The 12,277-nt window shown below is 48.9% G+C and overlaps 1 protein-coding gene across 2 annotated transcripts in view; it reads left to right on the forward strand.

Annotated features, from left to right (window-relative positions):
- The window catches only part of EEF2K (eukaryotic elongation factor 2 kinase), an 86,163-nt gene that overhangs the window by 48,605 nt on the left and 25,281 nt on the right, over positions 1-12,277 (forward strand). For both annotated transcript variants that reach the window (XM_017534368.2, XM_017534370.2), the window contains exons 7-12: positions 4,787-4,936; positions 5,338-5,470; positions 5,728-5,855; positions 6,582-6,783; positions 8,856-8,923; positions 11,111-11,188. In XM_017534368.2, coding sequence (XP_017389857.1) covers positions 4,787-4,936; positions 5,338-5,470; positions 5,728-5,855; positions 6,582-6,783; positions 8,856-8,923; positions 11,111-11,188 — 759 coding nt within the window. The remainder of the gene's footprint in view (positions 1-4,786; positions 4,937-5,337; positions 5,471-5,727; positions 5,856-6,581; positions 6,784-8,855; positions 8,924-11,110; positions 11,189-12,277) is intronic.

Here is a 12,277-nt window from a genome sequence, read left to right on the forward strand (position 1 = left end):
AGAGACGGGGTTTCACCGTGTTGACCAGGATGGTCTCGATCTCTTGACCTCGTGATCCACGCGCCTCGGCCTCCCAAAGTGCTGGGATTACAGGCTTGAGCCACCGCGCCCGGCTTTCTTTTTTTTTTTTTGAGATGAAGTCTCACTCTGTCTCCCACCAAGGCTGCAGTGCAGTGGTGCAACTGCAGCCTCTACCTCCCGGGTCCAAATGATTCTCCTGCCTTAGCCACCCAAGTAGCTGGGATTATAGGTGCCTGGCTAATTTTTGTATTTTTAGTAGAGACAGAGTTTCACCATGTTGGCCAGGCTGGTCTCGAACTCCTGACCTCAGGTGATCTGCCTGACTCGGCCTCCCAACGTGCTGGGATTATAGATGTGAGCCACCATGCCTGGTCTCTTTCACCTTCTTAATAGTAGCTAATAACAACCACCATTTACTGAGCATGATGAACCACATCGTTTATTTTATTTATTTATTTTTTTAAGACAGGGTCTTTCTTGGTTGCCCAGGCCAGAGTGCAGTGGCATGATTACAGCTCATTGCAGCCTCAACCTTGCGGGCCCAAACAATCCTTCCAGCTCAGCCTCCTGAGTGGCTGGGACTACAGGGGTCACGCCACCATGCCCAGCTGATTTTTATATTTTCTGTAGTGACAGGGTTTTGCCATGTTGCCCAGGCTGGTCTCCAACTCCTGGCCTCAAGCAGGAGCCCCCCGTGGCCTCCCAAATGGTTGGGATTATAGGCATGAGCCATTGCACCTGTCTCAGGTCATTTATTCCTAAAAACAGAGCTCTGAGGTTGGAATGTTTTTATCCTCAATTACAGATGGGATCTGTTATTCAGGATTTTTGTTTGCAAACAACAGAAAGCCACTCAAACTGCTTAATCCAAAAAGGGAATTCGTTGTCTTATGTATCTGAAAAATAATGCTGGCCACACAGGCATGGCTGGATTCAGGATTAAACTGAGGTTGTCAGGATCTTCTCCATCTCTGGCCTGGGTGTTCTTCTGGGTTGGCATCATTCTCAGGCAGCCTCTGCATCTGTGGTAGCACTTTGGCCCCCAGCAGGCCCAAGGTCTTTTTGGAATGACAACTATTTCCCCAGAAGTTCTAATAAAAGTCTCAGAGCTGGGTTTCATTGGCTCTGATTAGGGCAGATGCCTAATGCTGAGCCAATCACAGTGGCCAAGGCGTGGGAATATGCAGAGTGGGCACACCCAAGCCACATGCCTGCCCTTAGAGCTAGGAATGTCGGTGTTTCACCCAGATCACAGGGACCAAGACTGGAAAAGGAGAGACTCCCAAGAAAAAGCAGAAGAAAAGAGCTGGGAATGTGTATTAGTCCGTTTTCTCATTGCTGATAAAGACACACCCTTCATGTAATTCAGGTCTCAGCTCCTGTGTCACCTCCTCAGCCACCCTGTCTCAGGCCACCCGCAAGAAGCGGTGCTTCCACCCGTCACCTCTGCCACGTCATTCTGGTTTTTGTTTTCTGTTCTTCGGAGCAGTTAGTGTGTCATTCATTTAGTTAATATTTTGGGTGCTTCTCTCCCCTAAAGGCAGAGATTTTATTTTTTCTTGTTCACTGCTGTCTCCTAGCACCTAGGTGTCCAGTAAAGAATAATGTGGTAGGCCAGGTGCAGTGGCTCACGCCTGTAATCCCAGCACTTTGGGAGACTGAGGTGGGCAGATCACCTGAGGTCAGGAGTTCAAGATCAGCCTGGCCAACATGATGAAACCCCGTCTCTACTAAAAATACAAAATTAGCTGGGTGTGGTAGTGCACACCTGTAATTTCAGCTACTCAGGAGGCTGGGGCAGGACAACCACTTGAACCAGAGAGGCAGAGGGTGCAGTGAGCCAAGACTGTGCCACTGCACTCCAGCCTGGGTGACAGAGCAAGACTCCATCCCAAAATAGTAATAATAATAATAATAATAATAATGGGTTGACTTAAGGGAAGGAGAGGGGTGTGGTTGTTTGAGGAGGTGCTGGCTGTCTGCTGTGGCTGTGCCACTGTCCCTCGCCCAGGGAGCCCTCTGGCTGAGCAGGTGGCCATGCTGTAGGTTTTCTTGTAGGAATGGAACCAGCCTTTGGGGTGGAACCCTCTGAGAACCGCCCCTTCCTGCCTCCCCCTCAGGCTGGTTCTCAGAACCAACTGAGGCCTCATTTGGAGCAAGTTCTGTGCTCTCAGATCCGGACCCCTTCGGCCTCTGCAGCTGCTGTCTGCCTGTCTGGTGACCCACTCTCCCTGGATGGTCATTTCCTTGGGAAACCTGGGACCTGATCCTCCCAAGAGGTGGCATTGAGGGGACATGGGGGCCAAGGGTGAGTCCTTGTGTAACAGGGCAAGAGATACAAGCTAGAGTCCTTAATCTCTCCTACTCTACTTTACAAGCCATATGCACTATTTGTAGATTTTCTTCTGTGTACAAAATTAAACATAGACTTCGTTAAAAAAAAAAAAATTCAGCAAGGAATGTCAAAGTTCCCTATAATTTCCCACTTCAGGTAGATAATTGCTGTTTAGAGGTTGCTTTATATTTCTCTAGAATTGTGGCTCCTGATAAAAATAAAATGAGTGGCCGGGTGCAGTGGCTTATGTCTGTAATCCCAGCACTTTGGGAGACCAGGCAGCCAGATCACTTGAGGTCAGGAGTTCGAGACCAGCCTGGCCAGCATGGTGAAACTCTGTGTCTACTAAAAATATAAAAATTAGCTGGGCATGGTGACGGGTGCCTGTAGTCCCAGGTACTCGAGAGGCTGTGGCAGGGGTGAACTCAGGAGGCGGAGGTTGCAGTGAGCCAAGCCTATGCCACTGCACTCCGGCCTGGGCAATAACAGAGCGAGACTCTGTCTCAGAAAAATAAAATATAAAATAAAGCAAAAGCAAACATTGCTTGGATCCTTTTTGCATCAACAAATTTAATTCACAGGCTGAGTCTGAGACCCTGTCTGCAGGTGAGGAAACTGAGGCACAGAGAGGTGAAATTCAGAAATTTTCCCAAATTCGCAGTATTACTGTAAGGCATAGTCTAAGTTGTTTAGCAAACAAACCCACAAATATGTGCAGACATGAAATAGTGTCTGTCTCACTTGTGTGGAGGTCCTGCATTGGTGGGTGGCTTGGGGTAGGCTGGTGCCTCATCTCCTTGAAGCCATCTAGAGACCTGGTTCCTTTGGTCTTGTTTCTCTGCCATCCCCTCAGGGGTTTGCCATGGACCACATTATCAGTTCTGGCTCCCAAACAGAGTCCACCTTATAGGGCAGGCTGGAGTTATGTCATTGCAATGCTCAGTTCCCATTGGCCAGGCACGGTCATGTGGCCACACTTAGCTGCAAGGGAATCTTAGCAATGTCATCCCTAGTGGGTGGCTATGGACCCTTTTAAAATTCAGTGATTTGGGGGCTGGGGCGGTGGCTCACGCCTATAATCCCAGCACTTTGGGAGGCCAAGGTGGGCAGATCACAAAGTCAGGGGGATCAAGACCATCCTGGCCAACATAGTGAAACCCTGTCTCTACTAAAATACAAAAAATTAGCTGGGCAAGGTGGTGCATACCTGTAGTCTCTACTCGGGAGGCTGAGGCAGGGGAATTGCTTGAACCTGGAAGGCAGAGATTGCAGTGAGCCAAGATTGTACCACTGCACTCCAGCCTGGCAACAGAGTGAGACTCTATCTCAAAAAAAAAAAAAAAAAAAAAAACTCAGCAACCCAGCGTTTCATTCTAAAAGGAAAAGAGAGCTGAGCACAGTGGCTGCATCCTGTGATCCTAATGCTCTGGGAGGATCCTGGAAGACAAGAGGATTGCTTGAGGCCATTTCAAGACCAGCCTAGGCAACATAGCGAGACCTCATCTCTGTAAAAATATTTAGGTATGAGCCATGTGTAGTGACACACACCTGTAGCTCTAGCTCCTCAGGAGGCGGAGGTGGGAGGATGGCTTGAGCCCAGAAATTTGAGGCTATGATGAGCCATGATTGACACTGCACTCCAACCTGGGCAAGAGTGAGACCCTGTCTCCAAAAAAAATTTTCATTTTTGAGATGGCATCTCACTCTGTTACCCAGGCTGGAGTACAGTGACATGATCTTGGCTCACTGTAACCTCTGCCTCCTGGGTTCAAGTGACCCTCCTGCCTCAGACCCCTTGAGATTACAGACACACGCCACAACGCCCAGCTAATTTTTGTATTTTTGTTATATTTATTAATTTTTTTTTTTTGAGATGGAGTCACGTCCTGTCACCAGGCTGGAATGCAAGGGCACAATCTCAGCTCACTGCAACCCCTGCCTCTCAGGTTCAAGCGATTCTCCAGGTGCCAGGCTGGAGTGCAGTGGTGTGATCCTGACTCACTGCAACTTCCACCTCCCAGGTTCAAGCAATTCTCCTGCCTCAGCCTCCTGAATAGCTGGGACTACAGGCGCACGCCACCACACTCAGCTAATTTTTGTATTTTTACTAGAAGTGGGGTTTCACCATGTTGGCCAGGATGGTCTCAATCTCTTGACCTCGTGATCTGCCCACCTTGGCCTCCCAAAGTGCTGGGATTACAGGCTGAGCCACTGCGTCCGGCAATATATATTTTATAATTTAAAGAAAGGGAAAAGAGGAGATCCGATTCTGGGCATCATCAGGAGCTCCTGCAGTGGAGAGCCAGTAAGTGATGGAGCCAGGATCTGAGCCCAGGCAGGCCAGCTCCTCTTGGCACTCCTGCTGCCGCTTCTCAGAGGAGGTGTGCTCAGCCCTCCCACCTGAGCTCACTCCCGCTCCCATCCCACCAGGTGGACATCATGCAGATGTGCATCCTCGAGCTGACGGACAGACCGGACCAGCCCCTCTTCCACCTGGAGCACTACATCGAGGGCAAGTACATCAAGTATAACTCCAACTCAGGCTTTGTCCGTGATGACAACATCCGCCTGACGCCGCAGGTGAGGCCCCCGCTTGCCTCCATGCTCTGCCCACCACAGCCCTTTGGAGTAGGATCCTGGCCAGGTTTAGCCTGCAAAGAGGATGGTCCCTGTGGGCTTGGAGTCTCACCCTCAGAGGAGCCCCTTGAGCATTCTGAAGGAAACTATAACGGGACACCTGTCGCCCCATGACAGCTTCTGTCACCTAAGGTGGCCACAGGACCTTCAGCCCACAGTCCTTGCCCAACTGAACCGGCCTTTTTCCTTTGTCTTTTCCTCTATATAACTCCTCCTCACAGAGAAAGCCTCTCAGCATGGGCAAAGCTGGGGCATTTCAACCCGCAGAGCAGAGGTGTGGTCAGTGCCTACACAGCCCTCAGCCTGTCTCTTGCCATCTCCTTTTCCTTCCTGTCCCCGCACAGGCCTTCAGCCACTTTACATTTGAGCGTTCCGGCCATCAGCTGATAGTGGTGGACATCCAGGGAGTTGGGGATCTCTACACTGACCCACAGATCCACACGGAGACGGGTACTGACTTTGGAGATGGCAACCTAGGTAGGTGGGGAGAGCCAGCCTGTTTCCCCAGAAACCGCACTCCCTGCTAAAACCTCTGAGCTCTTTGTGCAGCCAAGGAAAGAGGCTGAGACACCATCTGCGCTTTCCCAAGATCGTGGAGATGGGAGCCTGGATGTCTGATGCCTCCCAGCTCGATAAGTTTTGTAGCTGCCCTGGCCACATGTATGAGGCCCACCACTACTTGTTCCCCGTCACGGAGCAAAGCAACACCCCAGACACCCCTGCTCTGTCCACAGGTGTCCGCGGGATGGCGCTCTTCTTCTACTCTCATGCCTGCAACCGGATTTGTGAGAGCATGGGCCTCGCTCCTTTTGACCTTTCGCCCCGGGAGAGGGACGCGGTGAATCAGAACACCAAGCTGCTGGTGGGTGCCCGGTGTGACCCTGCTTGGCCTGGTGGGCCCTTCTGCTACCCACACAGCAAGCCCTGCTCCCCTGTGTGGTGACAGCCAGGCCGAGCAATGCTTAATTGACGAATACCAGAGCTGGAAGCATCTGTCCCATCCTTGCCCCAGGCCGTCCCCTCCAGCTCAGTGCACAGAGTCCTCCTGAGTGTCCTCACAGTCGAGCAGCTGGTATCTCCTTAGGTTGGGCCCATTTTTGCCCAGAGTGAGGGGAACAGACGTGGAGAGAGTGAGAAGGCGTGTGGTGTTTGTGTGCTTGTGTGTTATATTGACAAATGACTGAACTGGTCTTAGACCTGCCTCTCCAGGCACCTCACCAGGATAACTCCCATCCCTCCCACTGCCACTTGGATCAGAGACGAGAGAATGTTGCCAAGACCAGCCTGGGATGCTGGACATACAGTGGGACGCTTTCTCCAGCTCCGGGCTGTGGAATGTAGTCAGTGCTTTAGGGGATGCTGGCTGGCAGGTCCTCTGAGCTTCTGTCACAGATGCCCTTTCTTGGAGGACTTAGGTTTAATTCCCTACTGATTTTTTTTTTTATTTAAAGACAATGTATCAGCCCCTAAACAGGCACGTTTAGAAGCTACAATGAAGGGATTTCAGGACTAAAGGGAATCATGTGAAGAGCCCTTTATTTCCCACAGGGTGTGTGCGTGACATGAGTATCCCTGTTAATGTCCCCAGCAATCAGCCAAGACCGTCCTGAGAGGAACAGAGGAAAAATGTGGGAGCCCGCGAGTAAGGACCTTCTCTGGGAGCCGGCCCCCCCTGCTCCGTCCCCTTTCAGAGAACTCTGGAGATGAGAACATGAGCGACGTGACCTTCGACTCCCTCCCTTCTTCTCCATCTTCGGCCACACCACACAGCCAGAAGCTGGACCACCTCCGTGAGTGATGGTTTGGTCCCCGGTCACTGTGTTTGAAGGGTTCGGGTAGAGCAGAGCTGAACTGGCTTTCATTTACGTTGGAAAAATCAGACATGCTAATCGACAAGGTCATAGCCCCAGTGGTTTTATAAGTGAGTTTCATTGAGTGAACTTTAAAAACAGATCATCCAAATGCTATAAAAACAACCCCTATTATAGGAAACGAGGTTGCATTTATCAGTGTGTTTCATGAAACCAGCAAAACCCATATAGTAAACTTAATAAACTAAAAACAAAAATTACATCCCAACTTTATTTAAAATTTTTATTTGTGTATATATAGAGAATGAAAAAAATCTAAATCAGTATTAACAAATAAAAATAGTACTGTGTTAAAAGGTTCACCTGTCACAGTTAAATAGGGGTTTCATAGGAATCTGAGGATTGTTCAGTATTAGAAAAGTTATGGACATGATATTAATGGCTCAAAGAAGAAAAACGGAATCATTCTTTCTGACGTTGAAAGATGGAGTTTACTGGTGATTCAGACAGGAGCCTGTAGGAAAGGATAGAGGCAAGACTGGCCCCAGGGTGTTGGCCTAGAGAACTGGAACTCATGTATGCAGGGAAAGTGTGAGTGGGGAGCAGGCTCGGCAGGGGAGGAAGATTTTATTATTTAGTTTTTTATTTTTCTCATTTCTGATACCTTTGGAAGAGAGAAAGATTTTAGTGTCAAACATTAAAGAAGCCTTTTAGATGTTTCCACTGGAAGGTCTTTGGAATAGTTTGGAACAGGAGTCAACAGACTTTTTTAAAAGGCCAGAGAGTAAATATTTTAAGATTTGCAGGTCATTCACTCTGCATTTGGAGCTTGACAGCTACCATAGAAAACAGTTAAATGAGTCGATGTGGCTGTGTTCAAATAAAACTATGGACAGTGAAATGTAATTTTTGTCATCATTTAAAAACATAAACACTGTTCTTACAAATTATAAAAACAGGCAGACAGATTTGGCTTTATAGGGTAGGAGACAGACATAGGGAACCACCAGGAGATGGTTGGTGGTTTTTGTGGTTGTTTTTGTTGTTTGTTTGTTTGTTTTTGAGATGGAGTCTTGCTCTGTCACCCAGGCTGGAGTGTGGTGGCACAACCTTGGCTCACTGCACACTCTAACTCCCAGGTTCAAGCAATTTTCCTGCCTCAGCCTCCGGAGTAGCTGGGATTACAGGTGCACGCCACCACATGCAGCTAATTTTTATATTTTTAGTAGAGATGGGGTTTCACTCTGTTGGCCAGACTGATCTCGAACTCCTGACCTCAGGCAATCCACCTGCCGCGGCCTACCAAAGTTATGGGATTACAGGCGTAAGGCACTGCACCTGGCTAGAGATGGTTGGTTTTGAAGCTGTCCAAGGTCCACTTCTTGAGCCCCAAATGTACAAATGTCTTTACTTCCTTCACAACTGCACCTTTTGAGGACCAAGTGATGGTCAGACACATATGCTGATAAACACATTACAAGGATAATTGCATTGTGACAACCCTGAGGACACACACATAGTTGACACCACTTGTCCAGAATTATGTAGCTGGCAAATAGCAGACTTAGAATAAGTTCTTAAGGAAGAACTTTAGCTTCTAGGTGCTGAGAACATTCCTCTCCTTTTTTGTGCCTTTCTTTAAAACTTAAAAACCAAAGCCGGGCGCGGTGGCTCACGCCTGTAATCCCAGCACTTTGGGAGGCCAAGGCGGGTGGATCACGAGGTCAAGAGATCGAGACCATCCTGGTCAACATGGTGAAACCCCGTCTCTACTAAAAATACAAAAATTCAGCTGGGCATGGTGGCGTGTGCCTATAATCCCAGCTACTCAGGAGGCTGAGGCAGGAGAATTGCCTGAACCCAGGAGGCGGAGGTTGCGGTGAGCCGGGATCGCGCCATTGCACTCCAGCCTGGGTAATAAGAGCGAAACTCCGTCTCAAAAAAAAAAAAAAAAAAAAAAAAACTTAAAAAACCAAGAAGGCTTGGTGGCAAATGTGGACTGCCCTAGGCCATGGGTTGGTCTTATGCATGTTCTGTTTCTCCCTGCCCAGATTGGCCAGTGTTCAGTGACCTCGATAACATGGCATCCAGGGACCATGATCATCTAGACAACCACCGGGTGAGTGTGGAGGAAGGGAGGCTGCCCGCCAGCAGGGGTGGGAGGAGGAGATACACTCCTCGAGTGAATCTTCAGCTTGGAGGTGGGCAGCCCAGCCCAGACACTGCCAGAAAGGCACTGGATGGGGGAGTTAGGGAAGACGCAGATGAATGTCAGCCTCCAGCCCAAGGCTGAGCTTTTTCCTGGGAAAAGGTAGGTCCATTGCAGTTCCCAAAGATGGTTAGAGAAGAGGGACTCCCAATCAGCAACAATGCAATCTTGTAGTAAATGCCAGGCTCAGCCCCAGGTTTGGTTGGGCCTCACATGTGTGGGCTATCCTATAGGGCCCCCATATGTAACATATAGCACAGAAAGCCATGTGTTCTAGCTCTTCATATCTAGCTCTTCAGTTAGATAAACAGAACATTTCCTGCAGGTTTGCATTGACTTGGTTGTAAGACACTGAAGGCATCTTATTTGCATTCGCACAAATGCATATTGTGGTGAATTATAATACTCTCTATGCTTGTGTATGTGTTTGAAATACTTAGTAAAATTGGCCAGGCGAGGTAGCTCATGCCTAAAATCCCAGCATCTTGAGAGACCAAGGTGGGCAGATCACTTGAGCCCAAGAGTTTGAGACTAGCCTGGGCAATATGACAAGACCCCATCTCTACAAAAAAATATAAAAATTAGCCAGACATAGTGGCACATACCTGTAGTCCCAACTACTCCTCAGGAGGCTGAGGTGGGAGGATCTCCTGAGCCTGGGAGGCAGAGGCTGCAGTAAGCTGTCATCACACCACTGCACTCCAGCCTGAGTGACAAAGCGAGATCTTGTCTCAAAAAAAGAAAGAAAGGAAGAAAGAAATACTTCTTAGTAGAGGCTGGGCACCATGGCTTACACCTGCAATCCCATCACTTTGGGAGGCTGAGGCGGGTGAATCACTTGAGGTCAGGAAGTCAAAGACCAGCCTGGCCAACATGATGAATCTCTGTCTCTACTAAAAATACAAAAATCAGCCAGGTGTGGTGGCAGGTGCCTGTAATTCTAGCTACTCAGGAGGGTGAGACAGGAGAATTGCTTGAACCCAGAAAGCGCAGGTTGCAGTGAGCAGAGATTGCACCACTGCACTCCAACCTGGGCAACAGAACAAGACTCTGTCTCAAAAAAAAGAAAAAGAAAAAGAAATACATCTTAGTAGAGACTGGGTGAGGTGGCTTATGCCTATAATCCCAGCACTATCCGAGGTTGAGGTGAGCGGATCACTTGAGGCCAGGATCTCAAGACCAGCCTGGCCAACATGATGAAACCCCATCTCTACAAAAAACATAAAAATTAGCCAGGCATGGTGGTGTGTACCTGTAATCGCAGCTACTTGGGAGACTGAGGCAAGAGAATCGCTTGAACCTGGGAGGCGGAGGTTGCAGTGAACTGAGATCACACCACTGCACTCCAGCCTGGGCAGCAGAGACTCTGCCCGCCCCCCCCCCCCCGCCCACACACACACAGCAAAGAAATACTTTTTAGTAGAATAAAGAAAGAAATTAAAATATTCTCTTACTAATGGTGCAGGTAACATGCAGAGAGAGCTATCATTCAATGTTCGTAGGCACGTGAGTAAAGTTTTAGAGATTCTAAGTTATACCAGATTCCTTTTCAGAACAGAACTCATACCTGGGGGAATTAAAACTATGCCCCAGTGACTTGTGTGGTTTTGGTTGAGGGCTTATTTGTAGTAAACATTGTTCCTAATGCTATATTTTTGTCCAGGGGTCATAGCACTTAAACCAGCCTTTGCTTTTCTGACTGTGAAAAGGGTGAGTCACTCTCAGTAAAGCACTTCCTGTGATCCACACTCTCAGAGTGTAACAATGTGTTTCACCCACACAGCCCTTTGATGTAGGGGCTGTAACGAATCTCATCACTAAGGATACTGATGCTCAGAGAAGTTAAGCAGCTGCCCAAGGTCTCAGCTGATGAGAAATAAAGCCAGGATTTGAGCCCAGGTCATCTGGCTGTAGAGCCCAAGGTCCTTGCTGTTACTTTATACTGCTCCCTTGTCACCCAGTTGACAAGGGACAGCAAGAGCAGGGTGTCAGTTAATGGGACAGAGGGGAGAAAGCCAATGGTTGGGTGTTCAGGTGTCACAACCACTGCCAGGCACTCGGGACCACTAGGACCCTAAGGTCATCTTCTCTCCACAGGACTCTGAGAACAGTGGGGACAGTGGATACCCCAGTGAGAAGCGGGGTGACCTGGATGACCCTGAGCCACGAGAACATGTAAGGAACCCTCAGGAAATAAGACCAGTGTCTCCTATTGTCTCGTTTATCCTCCAGGAAAATAAAAACTCCCCTTCCTGGAGGGGGAGTATCAGTGGGTCCTGAAAAGACAACAGGTAAATTAACAAAGACTATTTCAGGCCCGGCGTGGTGGCTCATGCCTATAATCCCAGCACTTTGGGAGGCCAATGCGGGCGAATCACCTGAAGTCAGGAGTTCCAGACTAGCCTGACTAACATGGTGAAATCCTGTCTCTACTAAAAATACAAAAATTAGCCAGGCATGTTGGTGCATACCTGTAATCCCACCTATTCGGGAGGCTGAGGCAGGAGAATCGTTTGAACCCAGAAAATGGAGGTTGCAGTGAGCGGAGATCGTACCACTGCAACCCAGCCTGGGCAACACAGTGAGACTCTGTCTCAAAAAAAAAAAAAAGCATTTCAGATAAAGATAAATGCAAGGGAGAAGATAAAACAGGATCATGTCAACCAGTAACGGGGCAAGTATGGAGGCTTAGATGTAAGTCTGATAATGGCTGATCAATTTTATGGTGAAGTGGGAGCCCTGGGTTGCGAAGCAGAGAGGATCCTGCGTAATAACTGGACCCACTCATACGCAGGATCCTGTGAGGCCCTGGGGAGGAGGGCCTTGGAGGTCAGTTTTCTACGGCGGCTTCCTAGCAGTATCCTGGTGAGGGCAGCCTCAGACAGTATCTGCCATTTAGAGGTCTTACCCTGTGCTGAAATGGAGCCTGCACATCAAGGCCAGTCTTGCTGAGACACCTCTGATCTCAGCTTTATGACTGTAAATAAAGAACATACTGGCCGGGCGTGGTAGCTTACGCCTGTAATCCCAGCACTTTGGGAGGCTGAGGCAGGCAGATCACTTGAGGCCAGAAGTTCAAGACCAGCCTGGCCAACATGGTAAAACCCTGTCGCTACTAAAAATACAAAAATTAGCCCAGTGCAGTGATGCACTCCCCTAGTCCCATCTACTTGGGAGGCTGAGGCATGAGGATCACTTGAGACTGGAAGGTGAAGGCTGCAGTGAGCCAAGGTCATGCCACTGTACACCAGCAAGACTGTCTTA

The sequence above is a fragment of the Cebus imitator genome, unplaced genomic scaffold (assembly GCF_001604975.1).
Source record: "Cebus imitator isolate Cc_AM_T3 unplaced genomic scaffold, Cebus_imitator-1.0 Scaffold85, whole genome shotgun sequence".
Taxonomy (NCBI): Eukaryota; Metazoa; Chordata; class Mammalia; order Primates; family Cebidae; genus Cebus; species Cebus imitator.